A 24,613-nucleotide genomic window follows, 5' to 3' on the forward strand; every position below is an offset into this window, starting at 1 on the left:
CATATAGAATCTAAAAAATTACTATAATTTTCGTAAAAAAAAAGTTTTTTGAACAGCAATGCTAAAATAACAATTGATTTATGATTTTTTTCAACAAGGATCAATAATGTTTTTACCCACACGTGAACAAAGCCTTAAGAATTAACCATAGAGAATTTATTGCGTACCGTCAATGGCCATTCAAATGGTTATACCATAAGTTTATATTTTCCCATGGTTTATGTAATCTTTGGAAATTCGACACAATACAGCATTTGTTACACTAACAATCTAATGGGACTTGAAGTATGACGACAATAACCGCGCGTGTTTCATACACGCTGGCAACAAGATTCAGACGATTGATCTGATAAATAGAGCCAAATAAAATAAACAGAATTACTTGTTGCTACAAAAATAACAAAATATAATTCGTTAACAAATCTATTAAACATAAATATGACACGTTGTTGTATAATAAATATAAAGTAATGATTTACACAAAGTCATATCAAGGTTTCCACGTCTCAATAATATTCGCGCCGATATTCGAGCTTATATTAAAAAAAATGCAATAAATATTGATTTTCGAATGGACTTTACTAAGACCAAAAATTATCCAAAACGTGGGAAAATATCAACAAAGCACAGCGGATGCGGCCATGTTGACATTTGAATGCATTTGATTGGCTGTATACAAATAAAAACTTTAAATTGAGAGTGTAAACATTTATGTACGTCCGGTCAATTGAAAGTATTTGGAGCGTTAATAGTGAAACGCTAATCAACATTTTTTTTCTTTTATCTGTGTTCCTTTTAAATGTCATTATAACTAATTGTAATAATCTATTTAATAATTAATCAATATTATTTACGCCCAACTCACCTACACGTCCTTCGAGGTCCGCATATTTCTATTGCCTTTTGTTTTTAAACGCCGTTTCCAAATAAAGTCATTTATTGTGTTAGTTTTTACACTTAGCCATATAAAAGTAAACAACTCCTTATATAACAACGCTCCATATTCCTCGAAACGTTGGACTCCTGCCAGTGCCAGTGAGCGATGATTGCTGACTATAATGGACGTTCTTATATCATATGAGTTCTGGTCAGAGACCCTTTTTTCCTACAACTTTATATTAAGTCTTGTAAATAAAGCTTTTACTACATTTTTATTTATCAATTATAATGTTTATAGTCGATTATAAATAATATATGTTATTTTATATATAAATTGATCAATGAATGAATAATAACACAGTCGATTTATGTATGAAATTGTTATTAATTTGTTCAATGATATATACAACCTTTTTTGTTTGCGCTAAAACTAGAACGGCTGAATAAATTTGGATGTTTGTTTTGATTTCTTTAGATATTTGTTGAATAATTCAGACCGTATACAAATGAGATTAGCGCCTACGTGACTGTAAATGGAAAAAAAATATTTTTTACTATCTTTATCCATATACATCTAAGGTCTACCAGTACGTTTGAACAAAAACTGGCCACAAGCCGTCCACCAATGGAGATGGTCAGACCAGATCAGCTCAAGATAAGATTGGAACAGGAATGACTATAAATATACATTGAAGGAATTGATATAAACCTGACATTATTTCTGTATGTATGAAAAATGAAGCAATGTTTAGATTCTACGCCTATAACAAAGGATGATTATTGATTTAGAAAATAAAAATGAAGGTTTATATTTTAATATATACATATATATATACTACTTTTTGGCCTCGAATCCGTCTGCAGAAACATCAGAGTTGCGCTTAGAGAGAAATGCATGAAGTGTATAAAACCAACATATAACTATATATATATATGTACATAGTAACCTAATTTGCAGCATTTTCATTTTACATAACCTATATACTGAACTGCAACGCCATTTGCGAACTGATTTATGAATCTAAACCATCCGTGGTACCACCCGACTGTATGAGAAGATCATGCAAATCGGTCCAGCAGTTTATGACGAGTTCAGTGACATACTCTCGTACAGTCAAATTATATGTAAAGATATGTTACTACGCAAAACATTAGTAACGTGGTATTGTTTGTTTTAAAATTAACAGGAACAAGACATCGATAGTCGTCATTTGATTGGATGAACCAACTGCAGTTGTCATTTCAAACACGACAGTTGAGGATGATCTTTACAAATAAATGAAACTTAAGCGTATGTTTATAATTTCAAATTATCAGCATTTCACGTTATGCATATCACAATATATAGCATGCCTACATATATCGAAACAGGATTTTTTATTCGTCTGCCTGTATTTTTCAGTGTAATCTCCTGAACGTCTGGAACGATTATGATGGGACTGTCACTAGCAAGTATATCATACCTTAATATGTAACTTAGGTCACTTTTTATTCTACATCTAAAATAGGAAGTTGATAATTCGATTCTATACATACTCGTTTCGCTAATACTTTTTCAATTATAGACCGATTTTTATATTTTTTTTAATTCAATGTTCAATGTCCAGTTGACGCAGTTCCAATGTCTTCAATTTAATTTAGTAAACATAATTAAATTAGTCATTTACTTCAACATCAACAATATAGGAACATCATGGGTCCTGATACTTGGGACTTGATATTGAAATAAAATTGAAACCAAATGTTATTCAAACATTTTTTCCGCTATAACAATAGGAAGATAATGAGATCTGAGACTTGTGCGAGTAGTCATTTAAATGAACGTAATATTATTCGTATTTTACTACGCGTATGATCCACATCTCGTCTGCACGTGATCACGGTTGCTGCAAAGTAGCCGAAACGTAGGGTGTATTTAGTTTTTATTAGCTTCACATGTATGTTTGTTTGTAACCGACTTCTTTGGGCGCGATTTTGACCCACTTTAAACGGCCAGATTTCGTTCAAACTTTGTAGATTTATCGAGGACCGATGACAATACACTAATTTGATAAAATTTTCCATTTTTTAATTTGCAAAATATGATTTTTGTTAATTTATATAATTTTCATCTATAGCCGATAAGGTAAGAAACTTAATTAAAATTTAAAAAAACAAGCTATTATAAATAAACCAAACTAAAAAGTAAAAAATAAATAATAGTTTAAAAAAAACTAAAAAACACGCTTTTTATAAAAAACTGAACTAAAAAATAGAAAATAAATTTAAATTAAGAAAATAGTGTTAAAAATTTCAATAAATATAAATTAATAATAGTGTGAATAAAAAAAAAATTATTTCATTTAAAAAAAAGCGTAGGGTGCTTTTTAAGTTATTATCAAAATGATAATCACTTTACTGATATCTGTCAATAAAATATTTATAACTATTGACACCATGCACCCCACGCTTTTTTTAAAATAAAATACATTTTTTTATTCACACTATTATTAATTTATATTTATAGAAATTTTTAACACTATTTTCTTAATTTAAATTTATTAAAATTTATTTTCTAGTTTTTAGTTCGGTTTTCTATAAAAAGCGTGTTTTTTGGTTTTTTTTTAAACTATTATTTATTTAAAATAATAAAATACGCGTAGCATAATCCGAAAAATATTAATTACATTTAATAGGAAGAAAAAATTATCTAGTAATAAAAATTAATAAAAAAAATGCGACGCTTACATTCTTGAGAAAGTTAATGATTTCGTGTGACATTTACAAAACGCTCAAATTAATAAGCCGTTATATGATAATATTAAAGATAGTTTTGTAACGGAACTTCGCAAATAATAAATTAAATAGGAAACTACGTATAACGACACCATAAAGTAAATATTCTGCTTCAATGTGAATTATCTTTGTGTGCTTACATATGCTTCCCGTGTTAGTTACCCCAAAATATATATTTAATGTAAAATAATGAAAAAAATATTTTCAAAAGTCGTCTTATTTATGATCTTATTTGTTTCATTGACCTGTTCTGCATATGCCGACATATTTTAAATTAAATATTTGTTCATTTTTGGTCATTCCGTTTGCCATTTTAGTGTCTGGCCTCATATCTATATGGTCATTTCCTTGCGTCCACATTCTGATCTGGGCATGTTAATGTTTAATTAATTCGTGTTGAAATCGAAAGTATACCACAGATAGTTGTGCGTCCTGAAAGTATATTGATTGAGAATATGGATTTGGCATTACAATATTTACACTGATGGCGGAATAACCAAACAAGGAGGTTGCTATTTAAGCTAATGTAAATATATATTAATATGTTACGGGCTTAATTACTATATTGTTAAAAACCTGATACAAGATTCTATAGACATCAAGATATTGGTTGATTTCTCGCTGCGATTGTTGATATGTAAATAAAAATAATGTTACTTTATACATAACTTACATGGTATTAATATATTAGATAATAAATAAAAATTCTATATCAAACACATATTAAAATATTACATTAAAATTACATAAATATATTGAAGCAAAGGTGAGGTAAATGTAAAAAAAAATGTTTCAAAAAAAAAAACTAAAAAATTTCTTCACTTTAATAAAGAAATAGCGCTAATAGTGCACTAAAAACTTAAAATTTGAGACGAAACCTCTTAGCATTCAATGGATTCACCGTGCGGGTGGCGGGTCCATCGCGTTGCGGGGAGAGGAGCTTCAACAGTTTGTAATTTATTACGAATTTCTATTAAATATATTGATTTTTGCATTCACTGGCTAATAATTGTTTACTATTACACACATCGAAAAAAAATAATGATTGTTTATGAAATAGGTTCACACGGTAGGTCCAACAAATGTTCTACAATGTGATTTATCAAACAATTTGCATGTGATGCAAGGATTTTAGCCATTACCTATAGTTCAAGGCGATATATATTATTCCATTAGATACTTAGAACAACGGAGATCTTTCAATTTATTGCTCACGGTATCAATACACTTAAAAGAACTCTATTATTAAGAGAATAGGATTCAAAACCGTTTAATAAAAATATAATTGAAAATTGAAATGGACAACGATCAGTCGTCTGTTTTTGTATGTTAATGTGTTTTAATAAATCGCTCGAATATACAATCTTTAATAACCGTTTTTCATAAAATATTTGTTTTTTTTTTTTTAAATTAGATGTGTTGCTTCAAATATAAGTAATGTATTATTTTTTTTTGTTATAATTCCGAAGATGAATTTACACGAATCTCATCTGTCTAATGGAATATTAAGTCTTAAATAATAATATTAATATTTCTGTAGAAATTGTATAAAATGACATTCACTTTCGGATAGAAGAGAAAATTTCTTATTTTTATAAAATGATTTGAAATAAGATTTAATTTCTCATACATAAATATCTGTCGGTAGATAAAATATCTGGTAATGTTTATTTATGATCTATGCCAAAGTAACCTTTTTATTGACATAATATATTCATCTCAAATGTTAAGTAATACAAATCACGAAAGGCTAAAGTAATTTTCCTAAATTGTGATAATTTTAAAATATTGTTCTAAATTCTTATCCTTAATCGGCAAATATCACGTGAGTCACATTTTGTGTTGCAGAGATAAGGTTATAAATGTAATGAACACTATTTTTGTACTTTAATTTGTTTTTGTACGTGTTGTATATAAAGTTATAGTTGTTAAAGCCTCCTGCGATGTATGTATTTGTTAAAATCAGTTCCATAGAAGTTGTCATCTTTATTGATATAACCCAGGTGCTATAGTTGGGTAATTTAATTGATATTATTTCTAAGCACTCAGTTTTATGAAGAGTAATAAATTCGGTAATAAAACAAGAGAGGGTTACAAATAGGTTTTAGCTACTTCAGGTTTTCGAGGTCACATATAGAGTGTATTTGAATAGAAAGTTGCATCTTGCTCAATAAGTAATTAGCATGTGGTATTTGGATTTGTCATTAAGGACATCTATACCAGATATCTGCACGTGGGATTTTGGACCCTCGGAGGAATGCCGTTTGGCTCGTTATATATTGTGGTAAATTTTTACTAAGCATCTATGTACGTGATATGACGCAAGAAAATATTAACCAATAATAAACTGTATAAAGCGATAGTTAAGGTCCAAATTCGTCTATCATTGAAACTAAAACAAATATTGTCATACATTTCAAATCACAATACCAAATGTGAAGCATAAAACATGTTATTGTAAATGCCTTTATCTCTTCAATGTTGTATTGTGTTAGTGTCAATATCTTTGAAAGATTTGGATCTCAATACGATCAAGAGATAAGACCTATTGTTAGTAATAAAATCTACAATAATGATCATTGTGTGAAGATATTGATATATATATATATATAAAACAATTTTTGTCTTTTAAAGATTTTTTTCAAGAATATAAACTCGCGTTCCTCTATAATCAATGAAATGACTTTTAAAGTTTATTCCTTACAATTATCCTTAATTCCACCTTATATTTCTTTTCTACCATTTTTTCATTCTTTTTACAGAAACAAATAAACGTCAAAAAAATTATTTTCTTTTACTAGCCGAGACCATAGAGTTTATAGAAAAAAGTACGACAAGGCAAGTCATAACTAACATAAATACTCCACACACACATAAAAATAATAATAAAAACAATTCAAAGTTAAAGAAAAATAATGTATTTTTCTTTACATACATATATTTATTATTGTCGAAATAATTTAAAGCCTGTATTTATGGGTTTAAACAATGTGCATATGAAGGCCTCAGTAACTTCCGAGGTGCAACAAAAACGGTACTGCACCAAAGGACGAATTTCAACAAAAGACTGGAGAATATCAATCGTGAAGATTATTTCATTTTATTGTATCTTAAAGAACACAATACAATGACATCCAAACATTTGTATATGTCTATTCATTTGTTCTGTTTAATATCAAAATTATGCCAGAAAAATATTCAACTGACTTCTTTGGCAATCCAAAGATAATAATCAATCAAAAAAAGTTAATACGTTCAAATAAAAAAAAACAACTTAAATCTCATGTGTAAATTAAATGCTCAAAGCAATACCTTTAATAGATTATTAAGTTTAAATTATTATAAACACAATATTACAGATACAGTGTTGGTCCAATTTGTTTGGCCTGAGGTATGCTTAAAGTAGATATTTGATTATAAGCACATGTAAATTTTGGTTGCATGCGTATTTCATAACAGTTGTAGAACCGATACAAGGCTAGGTTTCTTTATTCGTCATAACATTAAGTGTTTTATAATCTGTATTGTATAAAATTAATGTATCGCTCTAAAATTGCTACACAATTAAATGTATTTATTCTATTTAAATGTGACCTGATCTAGTATAAGGATGAATTATTCAACTACCTATTGATTAGATTAGATCTATTGTTATTTTACTTCAATTATTTTACATCCTGCGAATATTAACCAATTTTTTTTTCAAAATGTTTAACTATTTGTACTATATCACTACTGTATTGATGGCAACACTTAAAGAAATATTAACTAGAACATTACATAAGCTTTCAGAGTGAATAATATAGCTGGCAACACCGTATGCAATAATTTTATCAATATAAAACAAATTATTACGCTAATCATAAATCCAGCGAACGAAAGGAACCAGAAACCCTCTATAACCTGGTTGGTGGCGTGACAAACGACCAGTTTCCGGCATTTAGTTGACAGGTTGCCAGTAATTATTGTATAGCACTCAGCCTTCACATGGTCTATACTTAATATTATGGATTCGTTCATAAATTCTTTTGTCTGTATTTCGGCATCGTTTTATTGCATGATGATTCTTATAAAATTGTTTAAGTAGTTTTTTTTTTTTTGTTATTTTAAGAACTATATACTTTTATAATGATGTCACATTAAATTATAACTTTTTAAAGACGATTCTAGAACGGTTTTAAAATACTTAACAAAATTAAAGAAAGCTTACATATACATAACAGCAAAAAAAGTTTAAAAAATTATAAAAGAAATTGTCGAAGTACCTATATGTTGCTTTGTATTGTTTCATGAAAAAAAGTGTAATAAAATCAGATGAATCCATTATTAAGAAATTACAGATTTGTAATATTTTATTATTTAACGTCACTCAAATTATGATAATGAGATTACATTCCGTTTTAAATAATGATGTGAATTAATGCAATAATCATGTCAGCACAAGGTTGTAGGTACAATGGCTTTAAGCAAGACATTTACATAGTATACTGTAGGCCGTTGTTAGGCACAAACTATGCATCCGCGCCCACTGAAATATCTCTCTTAGGAAATAATTTACAATCTCATTGATAGCTTTATATGAATTTAAATTATTTGCATGTTATAAAATGCTTAATTATATTATTATGTAACCTCGTGATTTTTATTTGGAATATCTCTAGGAAGTTTCCATACTCAGTTGAGTATGTCACAATACCAATTGAGACGACATTGTTTTTATTTTCCAACGAAGACGAATATCAAAACATTTATATAGTATGTTTTATAAGCAGTTAAAGATAAAACATCGATGAATGAAAACAAAATGAATCACTTGAGACTCATCGAGTAGGCATTGAAGAGGAATATTGAAATAAGGCAGGATATATACGGTAATGACTGCAGGTAGAATTACAACACGTGACCGAATGAATGAACGGTCGTGCGATAAAACACGCCCATGCAGATCCGCTGATTACTGATTACATACGAACGAGAATTGTTGGCCGTTGAAGTCAGCGGGTTTAGTTTTCCGTGTACTTATAATGATTAACATAGTTAAATTTAATACACGAACACTGAACTGACTGCAATGAATAATCCTATGTATTTATGGATTCTTTCCACCCTTCTGTGGCTATTCATATTATTATATTATTATTTTCTTTTAGTTCATCTTAGAGTTTATACTCTCATAAAATAAGTAATATTTTTGTTTGAAGCAAAAGAAATATAAAATGTTATATTTGTAGGTCCCAAAGCGATGCAAAGATCCATCTATTAATTCAATTATAATTTTATTTAAAAAACAATTCACATCGGAATAATATGTATTAAAAAAAAATTTTTTGGGCACCATTTTTTTCTTATCTTGCAAGAATTTAACATACAATATGCATATATTTTTTTTTTATTTCTTTAGGAGTAATTGCAGTCTGTGACTCATCACCACAAAATACATGTGCATACCTATAACAGAAGTGACAGTGTAACACTTATATTTCCTTGTGGCTATAGCCATGTTATGTCACTGTGGTTACTTGTCATTACCTCTGTTAAGCAATAGTTCAAACGAAATGTACTAGAATCTTCCTGCAAATGGACATTTATACGTATGCAAACAAATAATGTCTTAAAGCCCCATAAAATTTGTATCTCTTGTTGCCTGCAAGTGAACAAGTTTTGATACATCCATATGTCAATAGGACTAGTAGGTCTACTACTTTGTTTTTCAAATTATATAACTATTCATAATAATCGCTAAATATTACACAGCGAGGTCAGAACTCGCGTTTATAAGCCATTGTGGGTCTGAGAGGCTGCATGCCGCTTGCAGGTGCAGCTAGTGATGTCTTCCTAACTTGTATATTCGATATTTCTTTCATATTTAAATAAAACTATTTTTTATTATTGTAAACTGCATACTAGCGACGTTTCGGTTACCCTGCAGCAAACGTGATCACGGGCAGACGAGATTTTTTTATATTTGTTATGTAATGGTGTCTGTCTTCACCTATTGAAAATTAATTTGAAACGTTTATAAAAGTACTTATTCTTAATAACTTATTGATTAGAATGTTCAAAACATATTTCGAAAATTAATTGCCTTATGGAATTGAAAAATTAATTAAAATAAACTATTTATTTGATATCATTTATAAATCAGATACATAGAAAAATTTATTGCACAGAGATGCAATTTTTAGTTCAATGTAACATTGCTAAATAGTCGAGATACCGATAAAACTATGAAACTATGGTTACGGTACGTCACTAGAACAACGGTTCGCATCGCTAGCCAAGCGACAATCGACACACATTGATTTAAATGTTGTAACCCAGCATACAACTTGTTATAATGCTTTTTATATTAACTCATTCGTATGACCCACATACTACATTATATTAACAAAATATATTTAAAAAAAAAGGTTTTAATATAAATAATAAGCCCAATTGTAGCAATTTTACAAGGCCATCAGCATTCTTAATAAGCAATTCATATTACAAAATTTACTAGTATCAAGATTATGTCGGGTTGCGCAATTTATTAAGAAAATATTATGGAATATGTTCTGAATATTTGAAATCTTTGTGATTGTTTCACTTATGTTGGTAACAGTGCAAGAAACGACTAGCTTTGTAACACTAACATTACAGATGTCGCCTGTTTACTCAACAGTATGGGAAATAGGTGCTTTGTTTTGAGAAAAAAATTATGCGTCTCAAATATGTTTCAATAATTTTTTGCTGAACCCTTCAAATTCAAAATATACTCTTCAAAGAAGTGTGATTCTAAAATCCAACACGTCTTCAGCAATCGCTTCAACTGAATAAGATAAACGTAATTTTAAAGCATCCACAAAATTTTATAATAGTTATGATACTTAAATATAATCGTATATCACGTAATAAAAAATACAAATTCACGATAATTATTGTGTGTTATAAAAAGGTTTCTATCATAAAGGTTACAATACACGAATTCACATGGTCAATAGTATAAACAATAATTTGTAATACGCACTTGGTTTTTGTTAACGTAAACACTTATTAAATGTGTGGGAAATATGTGTGAGAGACGTTTTTATATCCATCAAGTAGAACTTTAATATGAATAAAGTCGAATGTTTGCTTCATACGTCCTTATTAAATAACTAACGGCATGTTTTGAAATATTATGAAAACAGTGCAAATTTGTTATAAACCACGATCAAACATAATGTTGCTATCAAGTTTTGTTATTTTAATAAATACTATTTATTAACTTCTACTGAAATTTCTAAACAAAATTATAATAATCTGATCGTGTGACGATTATTTCGATATTATTTAGTTACCAAACTGATTTCCCAGAGCTACAAAATATAGGTGCATAGAAAAGTAAGTTTTAGTATAATTATATATTATATAACATACCTAGGTTTCCACGTAAAGTAAAATTAGGACAGTTTTCGCTAAATATAGCTTGAAATAAAGCCTAAATACAATTTATGTCAACGTCTTGCTCACAATCCTATTTCTGTCATATTAAACTCTAAGCTGACAATTAATAGTTTAAATTATGTAATTTCAATATTGGATAAGTTTTGTAGTAGCTATAAGACTTCGTGAAACAATCCGGTTAGTCTGATTCTGTTAAAACCTTCAAAGGAATGTGAGAGGTGCTCGAACCTACATTTGATAACCACAGTCCTTTCAATCTGTGCATATATTTTAATTGAACAGAACATTAAACGCTTAACCTATTTTGTGATTAATTTTTCGCCACAGCTAATTTCGCAAAATTAAATTGTGTTTTCCCTCTTGCAAACTAATTTGTTTCTAACAAAGGAGGTCATATTTCTGGGATAAAATGTCATTCTTTTTTTTTCAATACACTATGATCCAACAAAAAGCCCGTCAAAAAAATTAAGCTATTTCAAAATGTACCACTGACAACTTAAAACGTTTAAGAAAAATTTATATATCATTAATATTTGACACAACATTTATATTTTACAAAATAACGAACTAGCCCTTAAATTTTACTTATGAGTACGAATTATTCTAGTTGTAAGAAATGTGCCTGTATTAAATACTTGATTATTTTGAACGAAAATCACAAATATGTAATAACTAAATAAATAATCGGGTAACATGAAAGTAGTGAAATCGGACTAAAACATCATTATTAAAACTTTCGGAGTTGCATAATTGATATACAATACTGTTTTTATTTGAGTATTATGAAAACCTTAACAATAAAATCGAGTTACTGGCAGTAATAATTTTATCAACCAACCTATTTCTAATCTTGCGTGTGCTCTGGAAATTTCACCGCACATCACTCATGCCCGTTTTTGCTGCTATTATAGCGGAATGTTATATCATCGCTAAGTATTAATTTATATAAATAAAAGTAATTTATAGAGTATTAAAAATAATATATAGTTAAGGAATTTATCAAAATTTTAATACGTAGTAATAAATAAATTATTAATTGCTATATAAAGGCTTGATAAAATTTAATTGAAATAGTAATTTTCATAATTACGGACGGCTCCCTTATGTCAAGGCGACGACGACAAACTAGTGTTTGAATTTCATCTCTCGCTATTGTTTTGTTTTGGGGTGAAGGCTTCCTTGCCAGCCGGCGATGATGTTTGATTACGTCTAATTATTTTCACGCAATCTTTCGTTTATTTCAAAATTATTTGTGGCGAATACATTTTGCCTTGTCGAGTTAATTTTGGGTTTGAAATTGATGTTCTATGATAACTTTTTATTGTTTCTGACACTACGTACTTATAAAAATATGAAATAAATCTTGTGTATTGATTCTAGGAGGAGCAAGACGTGCCACGACCCAAAGTAGTGCAAACACCACAAGGGACTCACAACTGCTTTCTCTGCTTGCGGCGAGGAGAAGACAATTGCTCGCAGGAAGGCTGACAACACATATCAATACTATCGCTTCCTTGGCTCATAAACCGCACAAGTCAGTTTTGTTTTAAATAGATTTTTAGTTTTGCTTTGGATTTTAGTTTATATTACACATAATACTTTTTCTCAATTACAGAGGGAACACGACATTCGCCCAATTGGAAATAAGAGATTCAAACAGTTCTATTGTAAAGAGAATAACTTTCGAAAATTCAAGCAATGAAGCCATTGCTCCATCGCTTAAACTTGTATCCCGAGAAGGTAATAAAGAAATACGTCAGGATATAAAACCCCATGAAATAAGACATCTATTTATACCTAGAATATATCAAGACAAGAATAGAGCTGGGTTTTTAAATAACAGAAGAAAAGATTTTGGTAATAGATCAATAGTGCCAAAAGAAACCACTACAGAGAATGCTGTAGTTTATCTCCCTCCTGAAAAGTTAGAGGGTCTTGACAAAGAAGTCGATTTAGATCCAGAAGAAGAATTTCAAGTAGACGAGTCCAATCACGGATTATATTTACTGAATTATTCAGACACAGATAACGTAACACAAGGAGAAGTAATCTTAAACAAAACAACTTCAAGTAACGAAATTAAGGACAATAGTTCATTCTACATTCAAACGACGACACTTCTTGCAACGGATAGTATTGAAAAGACCACAATTGTACCTCAATTTATACAGAAAGAAGAAAAGCCAGAAATAAATAGTATAGCAAATAGCACCGATCTTCGAAATACTAATTTAGTCAAAATAGACAATGATACTGATAAAACAAATCAAACTTTATTTATGTCCAGAGAATTGTATAACCATTTTCGACCTCTTGAAACCGAGTTAAATGATGAAGAAATGGCTCCTTTCATATTTTTTGGACAAAAATTGGGAAGTCAAGGTATATCCGATAATTTAACTAATTACCCATCTCTCTCCGCATCGACAAAATCAGTTAATTTTATAGCGGCACCTTCGAACTCAGAAAAACGAAAATTCAACTCACGTTATTCAGCCACCGAAAAATATAGTAATACAAGTGCCGGAGAGGAAGAAATAAATGAAGAAATGGATGTATCCGTTGTGAAAAATACTATTGAAAAAAATAAAATTAGAAATACGGTTAAGGGACCGGCGCCGGCTCGTCAGATAGGGTTAGTTAATGCTTATAGAAAATATCCTAACACAACACAACCGACACCAAAACCACAGGTTGCAATAAAATCAAACGACACTGAAGCAAATTTGCAGAACGTGAAATCAAATACTGTGGATAAAAATATTACCATTGCTACACCGTTTTATGAATTAACGAGTAATATAAATGAAACTGTCGCTAAAGATATTGCTGTTGTTAATAAAACTTATTCAGCGCCTCCACCAAGAAATTTCACAAGAAGCTACTTTAATCCTCGTCGCCGCCCCCCACGACCAACTTTAACAAGTACCGAACATGTAATACAAGAAGAAGTAAATAATGCTACAACGGAAAAAGCATCTACTTCTGTTTATACAGCTGTTGTAACATCTGTGTCTATAACATCTTCTGTGAAAGGTCTGAATAAAACAGATGTTTCGTTAAACGAATCTAGTAATGTAACTGCAGATGGATCCCCAGAAGGATTAAAAAATGAGACAACAATGTCAACGGCCAATCCAATAAACGAAACGGAAACGACTACTCTGCCACCAATCACTGTTCGACCATATAGACATAGATACCGAATAAGAACTACAACAACTGAAGGTGTTTTAAAGTCAAAACCCACCACTTTAACATTAACCCAAAAACCCACATCTCCAACGAGCAACAAAGACATTGAGACCACGTCTAAAATATCTGAAACACTAGCTAACTTGTTCCGAAGAAATCAGTACGAGAATTCGACTAATGGTATTACTATACCTAGAAATATAGCAAAAAGACGACGACCAACGACAACGACTACTACTACGACTACTCCAATTCCTGCGCAGACTTTAAACGATAAACTTATTGACGTTACTGAAACTACAGCGTTACCAACCACTTTTACGACTACTCGACCAATTGAAGTCACAGAAAACACGCTAAAATCAATAATTATTATTTCCGAAACTTCATCTACGTCTAATTCTAGGCCTCTTACATTTACTGGTAATAAATCAAACAAAACCGTAGCAAATAATACAATGAGACTGAATAATAGCCTGGATGAGTCACAAAATGAAGAGGTTGTTATAGAAGCTGAAAAGACATATACTGCTTCATATGTACTAGCTGGACTTGGTTTTCTGCCAGTAATTGCTGTGGTGGCATTTGTTTTAAGAAATCTCCTTAATAAGAAAGCAAAGGAAATCGATACCGAATACGAAGGCTATTTTGATGAAGGCGGCGATGTTAAAAAGGAATCCCCTATAACTCCTGTCGCTAGACCACCGATGCCAACTCCCACCAAACCTGACCAAAAGTGGGAATTTCCGCGAAATAAACTAAGATTGCAAACTTTACTGGGACAAGGAAACTTCGGCCAGGTATAATATTTGTATTAATATGTTCATTCGATTAATTTTTTTTATAAATTTTCTTGATTATCAAAACTGCAAAAATAAGAACATTATGATAAACTTATTCCGTGATGATGTTTTGCAACATGGTTTTTTAAGAACTCGTATGTTTAATAGATCGATACTCCCGATCAATTATTTCAATGTCTGCGGTTGAAAACATATTTTTTTTAGGTTTGGAAAGCTGAAGCGGATGATTTGAATGGTCACGACGGTTTAACTCGCCTGGTTGCTGTAAAGACAATCAAAGAATCAGCCTCACAGAAAGAAAAGCAAGAGCTGTTGCATGAGATTTACATCATGCAGAAAATCGGCACTCATCCAAATGTAGTCACGCTTCTAGCTTGTTGTACCGAACAAGGTAAACTTTAAATATTGCCTGAATCCAGTTTTGTTAACAATATTTGCTTCAAAGATTGTTGTCAAAGTATTCTAAATTGAAATTCATAATGTCTCATTTTGAAGTTGATATTTTGATTTAGTAGTATTGAAAACAGGGACCGATATCTTCTGCTAGTTTTATCGTTATCTCATAAATTGTTTTTATTCTTTTAGAACCTTATTTATTGATAATGGAGTATGTCATGTGCGGTAAACTTCTGACGTACCTTCGCGAGCGGCGGTCCCGACCCGATCGCTTCAGTGGTAGTGGCGCACTTACTTCAAGAGACCTGACAGTATTCGCCTATTGTGTCGCGAGGGGTATGGACTTTATTGCTTCTAAAGGGGTGAGTTTATTTAGTTTTTTGTTTTAATATACTAGATAGCAATTTAATATCATTCCAGCTGATGATAGGTGAAAATGAAGCAAAATGTGGTAAATGTACTATACCAGTTACAGTTTATTCATTGTTGCCTTAAAGATAAATTATTTATAAGTAGAAAAAATACACAAATACCGACAATCTGTTCTAAACTATTGTTATGAGCATGAGGAAGGAGGAATAATATCGCTTCGACCTAATGCGAGGAAGGTATATGGCGAAAGCGCAGAGACTCGCTTTGCGTCTGGTTGTCGGATGGTAAACAACAAGTGCGGCTTATTAGTTTATAGGTGGTAATGAACTGAAAAGTGGTCAAAGTTCAGACTATGATGTCAGTACTTTGTCCTTTGAGCGGGAAGAAGTGCAACAGTTGTGAAAACTTGACCATCCTACTGTTACTTTCAATATTGTGAACAAAGTGTATCGTTTAAAATGAAAGATGGAAGTGGAGAAAGACTTTGAAATTAGAGTCCAAAATACGACCAGTCTCAGAGTGTCATTGAAAACTGTGAGGAAACCCGTACCTCCCCAAAAATCGCCAACGTGTCATTTCATACTCGGCTCTAGTCTCAAGCAACTTTTTAGACCTATCCTTCATACCGATTCATCGGGCAACATATTGGAATCAGAGAATCGGAAATAAGTTAAGAAGTGGAATATAATTTTTCTTGCAAACTTGTCTATCTGTCTTAGTCAAAACCAATGATAATTTTTTGAAAGGACATAAAACAAGCTACTAGCTTCTTTAAGTTCAGGAAAAAAATTATCTTATACCAGCAAAATAATATTAAACGCCCATATCTACCATTCCGGAACTAGAATTAATATAAGCGGTTGTTTCGTTTACCATATATATTTTCTTATCCATATATCCGCTTTAGATCGTGCATCGTGATCTGGCAGCCCGAAATGTCCTCGTCGATCATAACAAGCTGTGCAAAATTGCTGACTTCGGCATGTCTCGCACCGCGGGTGCTAGTGGTAGGGCTCGTGGTGCGCTACCAGTTAGATGGATGGCTCCAGAGGCTCTTATGTATAATGTTCATACCCATCAGGCGGATGTATGGTCCTTTGGTATACTATTGTGGGAGATTGTCACACTCGGTGAGTTTTCTTAATATAAAAATAATAACAAGTGCGTTAATGATTAGATCCCAGTTCAAATATCAGTAGTATCTAAAGAATAATTCTAGTGCGCATTGATAACATGTTTTTTGGACGTTAATGTATTGTAACAACATGTTAACAAGAATCCTGATCCGTTAAATCACGTATAACAATAGTTATAGTGGTATGTAGTGGTAGTGCATATATGTATGGTAGCCTACACTGGACCATACTATTATTGCACAGAAATTACCTAGTAACAGCTATTAATTTCACTAAAAAATGGTTTTGTTTCTTAACGTAGAGAATCCTTTAGTATAGGTAATAACCTTCATTGTAACAAACAAAAAATGTTCTCAGTGGCTTTTAACAATTTCTCATATATATCTACAAACAACCCACACCACATAGATAACAAATGACGTATAGAAAAAAATATTATAAACCAAGTAAAATTATTTTAATTTTATTTCCAGGTTCGACACCATACGCAGCGATGTCGGGTCGTGAGGTTGCCGCGGCGGTGTCGGAGGGCTACCGGCTGGAGCGCCCCCCACACTGCGCTCCGCCCCTGTACCACGCGATGCACGCTTGCTGGCACGCAGACCCTTCACAGCGACCTTCTTTCGGCTCCCTCAAGGCCACCCTCGCGGAATTACTACAAAACGAGCCGGTTGAAGGCAACTACGTTGACCTCGACTCCTTTTACCAAGAATCGTCGGTTTACAGCGACCCGTCCGCTATCATTCACGACGATGAAGGGCTGTCCGCTGAGTATGATAGGGAGAGGCGGTGCTTTAGAGAGTAAGTCTTCTATCATTTGTTTAAAGGAGATATTTAAATTGTTTTAAGCTGAATAGTTTTAGATATTTATTCATACGTTTATGAAATTTTGATTTTTCAGGCTACAACCGGGTCCAGCTAAGTTTGAAAATAGAGCGTTTAATCTGCGCAATGAGGAACTTCGTAATAAATTCGGTATAGGAACACCACGGATGGGTGGCTTTGGTATACGAGATATGCCCTTCACGGAGAGAAACTTCTCCGACGGAGAGTTCAACGACAGAAACTTCCAAGACAAAAACTTCCAAGACAGAAGTTTCCCCGACAAGAACTACAACGACGCAAACTTTTCCGAACGGAAAGAAAAACTATCAACATCCAGTTTCCATAGAGAGAGGGAAAGAGAAAACCCCCTCGTTAGTAGGAACAGCTTCAATGGTTTCCCAAGGATAGGGACCAGAGACAATCACTTTCAATTGGCGCCTGACGGAAGAAATAAGAGAGTGTCGGAATTTGAATGTGATATATAGGTGCTTGAAATCTACTTAATGTACTTAGTTTAATCCAACCTATTTAAACTAATAAAACTCAGAGCTGCTTGTGATTATTGGTTTCCCAAATTTTTTTTATATAAAATATTTGAGTAAACTAACAACATTCTTAATTCATTTATGACGTGTAAGCAAAAGTTCATGACAAGTACGCTTTAAAATTCAATGTCTACTGCCGGATAGGTTCGGAATTTTGTAAATATTATTAATTTATAGCAGTATTGCAGTGAATGACTTATTTTAACATTTAACTAATAATAAATATTATATTTTATTGTACATATTAATAATAACGTACTGCTAGGGTAAGATTTGTGAGTTATGTTAGAGCACAAAAATTTGACATATAAATGTGTTTGATACGCATTCTAGAAGAACGTAAAACCTAAGTGTATGTAATAATTTTGTTAATATTTTCTATGGTACGTATATATAAAGAATTACCGTACTGTAATCAAAGATATATCCATACGTAAAACGGTGCTGCAGATTGTATAGTGTTTTAAATTTTGTTTATGTAAATATTTAACAGATTTTATTTACGTTGCAGATATCTTCATTTTCAAATCTCAGTTCAATATCTGTCTAGTCTTAAACTGTATGTCTATTGGGTTGTTATATGATCTGATTATTGGATAAGTTTGAAAGATTTATTTTAATATGAATAAAGTTATGTATTGAAACTTATTTTTGCTTTTTTTTTTCTTTTATATTAAAATATTGAATTGAATAAATCATTTATTTTGAATAAATCTAACATTATTTTGAAGTGAAAATATATATTTCAAAAAAGTCGTATAAAATTTTAATTATTTGCACAATTAATTTTGATATTTATGAAGAAACAAAAAATTTAATCAAAAGCAATACAAGATAATTTTTTTTCAATGACAATGTTAATTTATATGATTTTACTTGATCTTAATAACTCAAACTAATTAGTTAAAAAAAATACCTACACAAAAAAGTATTTCAGAGTGCCAAAACACACTAGATTTCCGGATTGTATTCTTTTTGATAAGATCCTTCCACACCTTGCATACGTAACTGAGGCAATTATTAATTCATCAAACTTCTTTACATCTCAAATATGTTGAAGTGTATGAATAATCTATTTTAGCATATTATTATTTCCAATTTATAGATCTTATTGCTGAAAAATTTTTGAGACCACATATTAATAGTCTGTGGTAGCTTCAGACTGCCTTATTTAAATCTATTTTTTTGTTACACGAAATTGTGAACATTCTTAAAAAAACTAAATGTATTTTTTTGTTGCACAATATTGTTAACATTCTTTAAAAAAGTGTAGTGAGAGTGATGGGTGTCATAAATTTAATAATCGCAGCTAAAACGAGTATGCGCCTGTTTTATATTACGATGTCTGACATTATCATTCAACAATAAAAAGTTTGAGTATCTTTATTAAATAATTTTACGTAAACCAGTTTATTTTCAGCCAGTCTCGCATATTTAAGGTTTGATCATTCCACCAGCTATAGTATTTTTTTACACACGAATCTAATATAAGCATTCGGACATATTAATGATTGTTTAAGATGTATTGTTTGTCAGGACTGGCCAACGAAACAATACTAACTTTCATAAACTTTCTCTTGCGATGGGAGTTGGCAAGGTGCCCCAAGTTAAATCACGGATATGATATTTACCAATGATCGTGAAAACTGCTTCTCTCTGTCACTAAAAATATTACTATGGAGGCAAAGAAACGTAATACAGCACAGTGCACTTGAACTGAAAAGATTAGAATTTCTTTAGTTATCTTTTTTTTATTTTTCGAAATTTTAAGAATAATTTTAAAACTTAATATTACTTTCTTTTTCTGCGGTAAGTTTTTTTGGGGCCCGATAATACCAATTAAGGAGGTAAGGCAATAAATTGCAAATTTGTTTTGTATCACGTCCAAATTTTAACGTTGAAATTTTTATTAGAAAAGGCAACTAAAGAGCTTTAACCAATTCGTATTCAAAAGGAAGTGCATTCAGTAAGCCTGAATTTTGCATTTCTTCATTAATGTAGATATGTCAAAGGTTTTTTAATATCTGTAAAAAAAATTAAAACCCATCTCTTTATTGTAGCGACTGGTGATTTTTTGGATAATTTGCCAGTGACTATATTTTTTTTTTTTCAAAAAATGTACACGGTATTCGAAATCCAATGATAGTATATTTTTTTTGGTGGGTTAGAAAATATTAATTTTCATAAAAGCATTAACATTTGTATCTATTGCATTTTGACCTCATGATTACTATAGGTCGCTAGGATAGTGATTGCATTCGGGCGGTACATCGATTAGTGATGTCTCGGTATTTCTTATTTATAACAAGCCTAATATTACTTATACTACCAAAAATAAATTTCAAATTTCTTGATTGTAAACAAAGATAGTTTATTATAGCAATTTAATATTCAAAGGCCTAATATTTTACTACCAAAGGTAAATTTCAAATTGCTTGATGGTAAACATAAAGATAGTTTCTTGTATCAATTTAACATTCAAAGTCAAGGCCAAGTCTATACATATATCTTTCAGAATTCTTTCCAAAATAAAATTTTCATTTAAAAATGAAACAAATTAGCTTGAAAGAGCACTTGATCAAAAATACTATTTACTCTATAGAGATATTTACATAATTTTTAATAAAATAAATATATAGTTTGGCTTTGGAACATTGACCAAAGACTAAGGATACGTAAGTCTAAGTCAAGACAAGCTTTCAGAAATCATATAAAGCAACATTTTCTTAGAAACCATGAACCTTAATCTTCATCACACTCTGTTATATAATTTAATATAATCATTTTATCTTAATTATCTTACTCACCTAATGCACTTGTTTTTGTTTTAGTAATTGAATCTTGTATCACAATTACTTACTTTTATTAACTTAATCTTACTTTTTTTTACCTCTATTTATTTTGTTTCAGTTTTTGCACAGCCCCATATCTTTCTTTACAATTCTAATTTAAACCTAAGGTTGACGGATAAAGAATCATAGCATTAAGCTTTTTATATTATTTAAAATAATACTGCAAGGTAATCATTTGTTACAACATAAAATTTCTAAAGAACTTTTAGCAATGTATTATAACTATTCATGCTTTTATAACCTCTATTATTTTGTTAAATTAGATTCATAATCATTTAACAGAATTTATTCAATGTAGCAATATAATGGAAGGGGCGAATGATTACTTATTAAAATCTTGCGGCTTTAAGATATGACTTGTTACTTTCCTTATAGCATTGTCATCAACAGGCTGGTGAAAGACATCAAAAATTACAAATCATTGATACATACAAAAGAAAAAACAAATGAACAATCATCATACATATTAATGCATTAATAATAATCTTTTGGAATCGTATACAATTTGATATACATCAGATATTCCGAGATTTAAAATTATAGATTATAAAATATGCTATGTTCTTTTAAATAGGCAAACTATTTTAATCTGTAGGAACTAGATTATAAAGGGAAATAAAAAGGCCGGTAACGTAAGTAACAAAGTCCTTAAAGCTCATTGGTTCTGTTCTTTCAAGATCAACTCTGATAATCACTCATTTAGTTCTGATATTTGAAATTTTTAGTTTTGTAACTGATATGTACTGTTAAGGGACATTTGATCTTATAAAAACATGGTTTAGAAGTTCCACAATCTCTTCTGGAACTAGAAGCGTGTCAAGGCATCGCTTCTAGAAACTTGAACCGATTTTAAAATTAGGGACTATTGGAAGGTAACCCCTTCAAATTAATGATCCAAGTGACAGCTCCCACAATTTCTTTTATTTCACATTGTTTACAACACTGTTTTCGGGGATTAAAGACAAATCCTCCGTATTAACGACAAAGAAAAAGTTTACGAATAATTTAATATTAATACCAGTGGTTTGATATTCTATCTAAACTATAAATTCAATTTGAACTAAACAAATTTATAAATATATAATTAACATCAAAAACACGAAATAAAGTTTCATAAAAAAAGTTTCAATTGATTTTTTTTCATTTCAACCTACCATATTTTTTGGAATTGATTAGCTACTAAAGTAACCAAACATTGAGAAAAAAATATTTTTTTAGCGTTTTATTTCATATTATTCAATAATACTCCAATTTTTGATCTACCCTCCTATAAGGTAATAACTACATCAGGTTTAATGAACATCCTGTATAGCATTGGTTAACATATTTACAAAAGAGTGCGATGAGGTCAAATCGGGGTTAAAATTAAAGTACAGAAGTGATGTGCCTTACTGTGTCGTAACTCCTCTATCGAGTAAATAACAATAGATCATTCGTACGCATACACACTTTCAACTTTAACTGTTAAGTCATGTTTGATAATGTGACTTATGTGAAATAATTTCATGCATTTTTAAAAAAGCGGACTTTCGGTTTCATTTTCAAATGTAAGGTATGCAGCGTTTATTAGTTTGATAAAAAGGAGCTGCAAGACAATATTTTTTTTATGTATTACGTAATAACATAAATAGTTAACTTTCTTTCACTCCTTAATTTCTCATGATAGTCAATGAGGAAGATGCAACCCGGTAATTTGTGTTTCTGCATGTTAAAGAAAATATTTATATGTTATTATTTAAAATATTAATTTATATATAAAGAATAAAAAAATGTCGTTTAATACCTTTTTTTTTGTTCATCATGGAATCCATCTATCTCAACATCTCTCATGTACTAACTTTATATTATTATTACATAGGAAGTAGTCGTTTAGAAATTTTAGTGTTTTTACTATTTAATTTATAACCAATGTATTATTTGAACAAATAATGTACGATGCAGACTTTTCAAACGATGAGTTTTTTTCTGAAATAAGTTATAAAACAATGTTTTCCTACTTTGATATTTTCAGATTTCTCACAACTCGTATTATTTATTGACAGCATCAGTTAAGCCTGTTTTTGAGTATAGAAATAAATAGTTAGAATTAAAAATAGTTTTTAATGAATTTTCTACGTTTTCTTGGGCTGTAACAGTTGCATGCAGTAGCGTTTCCTTGGCCATACATGTAGACGATAAAGGTTTCTGGGTTTAGGTAAATACAGCGACCATTCGGTAGAATCCTCAATGACCAACGTCTTCTTCCAATCGGCCTCCGAATATATATATCGGATTTATTACAAATTCATTGTTTTAAAGACAGGACGCCAGCCTCGCTGACGTCACTAATGTCACTTGTTTCAGTACGTTCCAGATATTTTAAAATGAAACTTCAATTCTTCTAAATGTTCTTGTATTTCTCGAAGGTTCTTCATAATCACATTCTTTATGCTACGCACTCGCTGAACTCTGCAGTCCGCTGTCGTGCGTCCAGACGTCATATTTATACCAGAATTCAAACATAGTTCTATTCTCTTTGATTTCGTTTTACTTTTAACAATAGTAACGACGACCAATAAGTTGTTATAGTAATTGATGCCAGCCTTGAGTTATTTTCATGTTGCATCCGTCATTGAAGCTGCTTGCGCCGATATATATGTATATATAACTTTTAAAAGTACAAAATAAACAGGGCTTTAACACCCTCGTTGTCGTTAAAATTTTGATACTGGAATTTAAATGTCACTGATGTGTATCGAAACTTCCATAACGCAATAAAAGCATAGTAAAAATAGGAAAAAAAGGTTAATTTATAAAACAAAAATTATCTCGGTCATCTACAGGACTCATGCCTGCTGTCTAAAAACGAAATAACATAGAAATATCAATTTACCGGACTTCACGAATAAAGGTGAAGATTGAACTATCAAGTATTTTCAAACAATCTACAAAAAAATTTGAAAATGTAGTACGATTTCAATTACCCTCACTAATTTTCATTTAAAGCATAATCAAAATAAATCGTCGATTTCATCGGTTTCAAAACAAACAATATCAGTAAAATACATTAAGAACTGCAATGGATTGCTGAGAAAAAGTCTTTAACGCAGACGAGGTTAAACTTAATTGAAATTTGAAGCTGAAAAAAAAAATTTGTTTATAACCAAACTGATATTATTTGTTTTACACAATTCTTCATAATTTATAAGTTTAATAAACTGATTGATTGATTGATGGATGACTTACTAGAACTAGGTATTTGAACCGCTAAAAGTCATCGGATTATGAACGAAGATAACTTTTGTAACTAACGTAACGAAACGTGAAAGCCGACATGATCAAAATCTCGTAACTCAAAGTTTACAAGTTATTATTCGGTGACTCATTTTCCTATTAACACAGGTTTCCCGTATCCAACATTGTTATTATTT

General features: G+C 30.7%; 2 protein-coding genes across 2 annotated transcripts in view; one reads left to right on the plus strand and one right to left on the minus strand.

The window, feature by feature from the left end:
- LOC116765734 (uncharacterized) overlaps positions 1-18,999 on the plus strand; it is a 62,419-nt gene extending 43,420 nt beyond the window's left edge. Inside the window, exons 2-8 of the mRNA XM_032655313.2 lie at positions 12,460-12,613; positions 12,695-15,074; positions 15,282-15,468; positions 15,663-15,835; positions 16,753-16,975; positions 17,455-17,782; positions 17,883-18,999. Coding sequence (XP_032511204.2) covers positions 12,460-12,613; positions 12,695-15,074; positions 15,282-15,468; positions 15,663-15,835; positions 16,753-16,975; positions 17,455-17,782; positions 17,883-18,291 — 3,854 coding nt within the window. The 3' untranslated portion in view covers positions 18,292-18,999. The remainder of the gene's footprint in view (positions 1-12,459; positions 12,614-12,694; positions 15,075-15,281; positions 15,469-15,662; positions 15,836-16,752; positions 16,976-17,454; positions 17,783-17,882) is intronic.
- The window catches only part of LOC116765836 (calcium uptake protein 1 homolog, mitochondrial-like), a 183,946-nt gene that overhangs the window by 33,245 nt on the left and 126,088 nt on the right, over positions 1-24,613 (minus strand). The window lies entirely within an intron of this gene.

Source organism: Danaus plexippus, chromosome 11 (assembly GCF_018135715.1).
Source record: "Danaus plexippus chromosome 11, MEX_DaPlex, whole genome shotgun sequence".
NCBI classification, from domain to species: domain Eukaryota; kingdom Metazoa; phylum Arthropoda; class Insecta; order Lepidoptera; family Nymphalidae; genus Danaus; species Danaus plexippus.